At 35.8% G+C, this 6065-nt stretch overlaps 1 protein-coding gene across 1 annotated transcript in view; it reads left to right on the top strand.

Annotated features, from left to right (window-relative positions):
* The first annotated feature begins 294 nt into the window (after window positions 1-294).
* Window positions 295-6065, top strand: part of LOC107709681 (collagen alpha-1(V) chain-like) — a 23572-nt gene continuing 17801 nt past the window's right edge. The window contains exons 1-5 of the mRNA XM_016514263.1: window positions 295-302; window positions 379-537; window positions 636-828; window positions 1345-1473; window positions 2395-2529. Of these exons, the coding sequence (XP_016369749.1) occupies window positions 295-302; window positions 379-537; window positions 636-828; window positions 1345-1473; window positions 2395-2529 (624 nt within the window). The remainder of the gene's footprint in view (window positions 303-378; window positions 538-635; window positions 829-1344; window positions 1474-2394; window positions 2530-6065) is intronic.

Here is a 6065-nt window from a genome sequence, read left to right as displayed (position 1 = left end):
CTGTCACATGTGCTATTAAGCAGCACAATATTTTCAACTGTGATAACAAGAAATGTTTCTTGAGCAAATCAGTATAATAGAATGATTTCTGAAGGATCATGCTGAGACTCTGAAGACTGGAGTAATGGCTGCTGAAAATTCTGCTTTGTCATCACACACAAATACCTTACATTTTAAAATATGTAATAGAAAACAAATATTTTAATTTGTAATAATTTTTCACATTCTTTCTATTTTTATTGTATTTTCAATCACATTTATCCAGCCTTGGTGAGCATTAGACAGTAGTTTTAAATGGTAGAGTATGTATTTACGTTCTCTCATTTCTAATGAAATTATTTCTTTGATACTTAACAAAGTGTCTGTGTGTGTTCACAGCTTTGCAGATGAATTTAGTCTTCTGATTCAACTGCGGAGCTCACAAGAAGAGGACCGGAGTGTGTTGACTTTGCTGAACTTCTATAATCACATTTTACTCCAGATCCGTATAGGCCCACACAGCATCACCTTCATCACCACACAGCAGCGTGACTATGAGTACAAACACCATTTAACACATGCCACTGAGCACTAAGCTTTACCAATGTTGAAATAACGGTATTCTTATAATAGTGTATTTGAAACTCTGGCTTCAGGTTTTCAGTGTCAGGGCTGTCTGACTCGCAGTGGCACTGGATCTCAGTTGGGGTTGCATTTGAATGGCTGGCTGTGTATGTGGACTGTGTGCTGGTGGAGAAAGTGAGCTGGATGTACCCGTACATGGGCATCACTACAGATGGCCTGCTGATGGTGGGGGGAATCCTGGAGGACTATGAGACACCCTTTGAGGTATTCTTCATTTGTTATATGCAAGGAGGGTATGGAAAGACACATAACTATAGTCAGTGTCAAGAATCCATCATGCCTGGGCAACCAGCCTTTCCTAAAGTCATTAATTAAACACTCAAATATGTCTTACTACAACACAGTGGTGTAGAAGAATGTTTATTAAAGAAACTAGAGCTAACCAGCTAAAGAAGCACTGGCAATGCGTCATGGGAAACATATGTATGGCTGCCACACCAATTTGCATTTCAGCTGTGAAAACCATCATCTTAGTGACTTGCACTTAAAAATGAAGGGTCACAAAACAGCATGCCAAGAGTTTCAATGGCACTAACTGCCTATAAATGGGTTTTTATCATGTGACTGTGGTATCAAGATTACTATTCATCCCAAATCGATGAGGCATATGAGTGAACGTTTGACCAACACTCTTGTGAAATCAGTGCTCATCTAATGGATTGTTATGTGGTTGATGTCCTAGCTCAGATTTGTCTTTGACGTCTGTGTCTGTCCTCACAGGGAGAGCTAAGACAGATGACCTTCATAATGGGAGATGCAAATGCTGCCAAGGATCACTGTGCTCTTCATCAGCATATGTGTGAACCTGTGAAAGAACGTGGCTTTCTTAAGACAGAAAGTAGCACTGAGGTAGGGTTGATGACTTTGTGTACTTGAAAGCAGTTATACAAAAATATATTTTTCAGGGCTATGTCATTTTTTTAAAAGTCCTAACCTGGTAAAATTACTGCTGAAAATAGTCATAAGTAATAAGAATTTTTTTAATATTTCATCAACGAAAAGATTAAATAACAATTAAATTATTTTAATTAAAACATAATTAAAAGGCAAGGCAAGTTTATTTATTTATATAGCACATTTCATACACAATGGTAATTCAAAGTTGAGCCTTGTGGGACTCCGCATGTCATGGACGTCCACTTAGACTTATGCTCTCCTATACTCACATAATAACCTCTCCCTTCTAAGTATGACCTGAAAAACATAATTAAAAGATAAAACACCAAGTTATTAACAATGCACTATCAATGTTTTTGAAGAAAAAAAATTATTTGAAAAAATAAAATTTAAAATAAAATTTAAAAATTGAATTTTTAAATGGTCATATGGTCATTCAAATGTCAATCATGATCAATAATGTTAGAGCTATATAAAATGTTTGAACGTTTGGTTTAATTTTGCACTTGTGCAAAATTGAAAAACTGGAATTTTTGTTCTTAAATTAGATGACATTTAAGTTTGAATAAAATTGACTAAAATTAATGAAAAAAAAAACTTAAAAGGGTAACTAAACAAAACTCCTATCCAAATATAATCCAAATACAACTGTTAGTACAACATTTTGCCTGAAAAGTGTGTAAAATGTGGCTCTGGGCACAGCAATATTGGCTAAACCAGTGATGTTAGTGTTTAGGATGTTATTTTTATTTTTTTGCAATTGATTTTTGTGATGCTATTGGCACAGAGAATGCATTTCATGCCATTAAAATCTTTCCACACTGAAAGTAATGTGTTTTATTGACATCTTGTTTGCCTCTATTCACCCTACAGAGCCCTTTGTCGTCCTCAGCTGGCTCAACAGCAGACAGACCTTTCTCATCAAATCCCTCCACTGGCAGAGATGAGACTGCCAATATACATTCAGTTCCAGGGCTCCGGCCTGAACCCAGAAAATCACATGGTTCGGTAAGAGACAACAAGAAACATCCCAGTGTTAATTACAGACCCAAAAAGACAGTTTACAAGTGATCTGTGTATGAATTACATCTTAAAAGCTCAGATACAGCCACGGTGAGTAATTCTGCAGCTATGAATGGACAAAGCCTGAGTACAATGTGGGGAGAATGAACCCCAGCTGGAGAAGAGAGCTGGGTGACTTTAGAGGTCAGGAAATTGAATAAATGGGAAAGTAGAGATCACTCTGACTTCTCATTTGTCCTCATAAAGCTGTTGCTGTATTTTCCTACATGGGGAGGGCGATGATAAATTATCATCATGGGAACTGTCTCGTTTCAGCACGATGCTGTAACAGAGAGGAGCTGTGCTGAGACGGTTTAATAAACACCCCGTCTGGGAGAGTAAGTCCGGGCAGCCTGAGAGTTTGCTGGTATACTCCAGGAACAGCTCCAAAGCTTGAAAATCGCCTGGAAAGTCATTAGACACCTATATTGCTTTGCACTTTAAGTGAGCTCTGTGCACTGCAGGACATACTTTTAAAAGTTTCCTGGGCTGATTTTTTTTTTTTTACATATGTTATGAATTGATAAAAAGCTTGTGATTGCACACACAGTATTTTGCTAGACACTGTCTGCATAGTTGGCTGTGGGTGTAGCTTCATCCAGAGTAATCTGGTTGGGTGTTTCATGGAAAGCAGGGATATACTATATATCATATGATTCAGTATGGTAAATCATATCATACAGCATTTTTAATTTATTTGTATCTGTCAGTATTGAATATTTCATTTTAGTCAAAGTTGTTTATTGTCATGTACAAGTACCATGTACAAAGTACAATGAAAATCTCTCTTCTCAGAAAAAAATACAATAGACAGTATTGGTATGTACAAAAATATACATGCAGTATATGTAGAGATGAAAAAAATGAGACAATAAATTGACAGTGCCATTAATATGGTTTAAGAAATTGCAAGAGTGACAGTGTAAAGTTATTGATGTTGTTATACATGCTCATTTCTACGGAGCCCAATACATGACATGCATAAAAAAAATGCATATTGTGGCCACAACTTAAAAGGGATAGTTCAACCAAAAATGAAAATTCTGTCATTAATTACTCACCTTCATGTCGTTCCAAACCCGACCTTTGTTCATCTTCGGAACACAAATTAAGATATTTTTGATTAAATCTTTCTGACCCTGCATAGAGAGCAACGCAACTGACACGTTCAAGGCCCAGAAAGGTAGTAAGGACATCGTTAAAATACTCCGTGTGACATCAGTGGTTCAACCGTAATATTATGAAGATATGAGAATACTTTTTGTTCACACAGAAAACAAAAATAATGACTTTATTCAACAATTTCTCCTCTTCCGTGTCAGTCTTCGACACACGTTCATGAGAGTACCATGATGCTGCTGTCTATGCAGGGTCAGAAAACTCGTCAAAAGATTTCGTCAAAAATATCTTAATTTGTGTTCTGAAGATGAACGAAGGTCTTAAGGAACGTTTGTAATGACATGAGGGTGAATAATTAATGACAGTGTTTTCATTTTTGGGTGAACTACCCTTTAAGAATTTGTTCCTACAATTTAGTAATTAATGGCCACGTTTTCTGAATTAATTCCCTAGTTCTAGGTAAAAATGTTCATACTGTACATTATAATGCTACAATGCCTAAAATCACTTGTAGCATTTTAAATGATTTATTTTAGTTTTTTGTGTTAGATTTTTTATTTATTTTGAAATATTAAAATGAATTTATTGGTTATCGGCCAGTACATGAAAATAATTATTTGCTTCAAGGGTGAACTACCCTTTAAGAATTTGTTCCTACAATTTAGTAATTAATGGCCACGTTTTCTGAATTAATTCCCTAGTTCTAGGTAAAAATTTTCATACTGTACATTATAATGCTACAATGCCTAAAATCACTTGTAGCATTTTAAATGATTTATTTTAGTTTTTTGTGTTAGATTTTTTATTTATTTTGAAATAATATTAAAATGAATTTATTGGTTATCGGCCAGTACATGAAAATAATTATTTGCTTCAGTATCAGCCACAATTTTAATATCAGTGCATTCCTAATGTAAACTTTTAAAGGGTTTGACTTTGACAAATGACAAATTCAAATAAAATCTAGGGCATGAATAAAATCTAGGGCATTACATCTGTTAGTTTTCATTAAAATAGATGTTAATTGAAAAAATTGACACTTTATGTAGACATGAAGATTTGTGCATAATCCTTAAGAACATTAAATTAATAGATTCATAGATTAAATGAATATATTAATAATCAGCATTCACTGTTCTCTGAACACATTTTAAAGTGGTCTGAAATATCTGTAGTGATTTTATCATTTCATTTCTGTCAAATTGTATTTCACTTCATTACGCCAGCATTTGGACAATGGCTTATGTCACAAAACATTCTGTAATGATCGTCACATGTTGAAGCCTATTGCCTACAGTTGAAGTCTCCAAAAAGCAAATGAAGCCAAGCTCATTTGGCCCAATACAGCCTGTATTACAGGAAGTGAGATTACATCAGTGTTCTGTTATGGTTTCACACACTACAAATGACACAAAGACAGTTGTATTATTTAGCAGTGAACAGCTTTAAGGTTAAAGATCAAGGCAAATCTGTGTTACACATCTTCCCCCAAGACGTGGCATTACATAGGGGAATTCCAGGACTGTCCCATCTATCAAAGATGGCGCAGAGCTCACCCCTGCATATGGATATGGTTTCGTTTGAGGCGTAATTGAGGCTGAGCTTACATAATGTTGCCTGTTATCAGCTAACCAGGGTTTGACAAACTACTAGAGGACAATACTGCCACACTTAACACAATAACCTCCTCCGGATAATGTTCTAAAATGTGGCAGATCTAATCTTAAATTTAGTTTTGTTTTAACTCTTGATCATTCGTTTATGGAGTATATATGTAAATGAGGAAGTGTGGAAGTTCTGTTCTGCTCATGTCTGCCAGCACAGCATGGAAATGTTCTTGGCAATGTTTGTCTGTCATCCATTTATTCTGGCCTCATAAAGGTTAGACATGTAATTATGATCTTTGCACTGTAATTTAGTGCACCCTTCTGAAGCTAAAATAAGTCATAAAGAAGATATAAACTTTGGTTATGTGTGAAGTTTTATTTAAAGGGTTCATATGATGCGATTTCAAGTTTTCCTTTCTCTTTGGAGTGTTACAAGCTGTTCGTGAATAGATAAGATCCCTAAAGTTGCAAAGACTAAAGTCTCAAACCCAAAGAGATATTCTTTATAAAAGTTAAGACTCATCCACGCCCTCCTAAAACGCCTCGTTTAAACACGCCCCCACATGTCTACGTCACGATGTGGGAAGATTTGCATAACGCCGCCCAAATGTTCACGCAAAGAAAGAAGGCGTAACTTTATTATTGCTGCCACCGCCGCCGCCATGTTGTGAAGTCGCTGTGTGTTTCGTTGCGATAGCAAAAATACTTTGTTTGGCCTTCCAAAAGAGGACAATATCCGCTTCGTCATGCCTAGAG

Source organism: Sinocyclocheilus rhinocerous, unplaced genomic scaffold (assembly GCF_001515625.1).
Source record: "Sinocyclocheilus rhinocerous isolate Xijiao unplaced genomic scaffold, SAMN03320098_v1.1 scaffold2161, whole genome shotgun sequence".
NCBI lineage: Eukaryota > Metazoa > Chordata > Actinopteri > Cypriniformes > Cyprinidae > Sinocyclocheilus > Sinocyclocheilus rhinocerous.
This window is presented reverse-complemented; position numbering and strand designations above follow the sequence as displayed.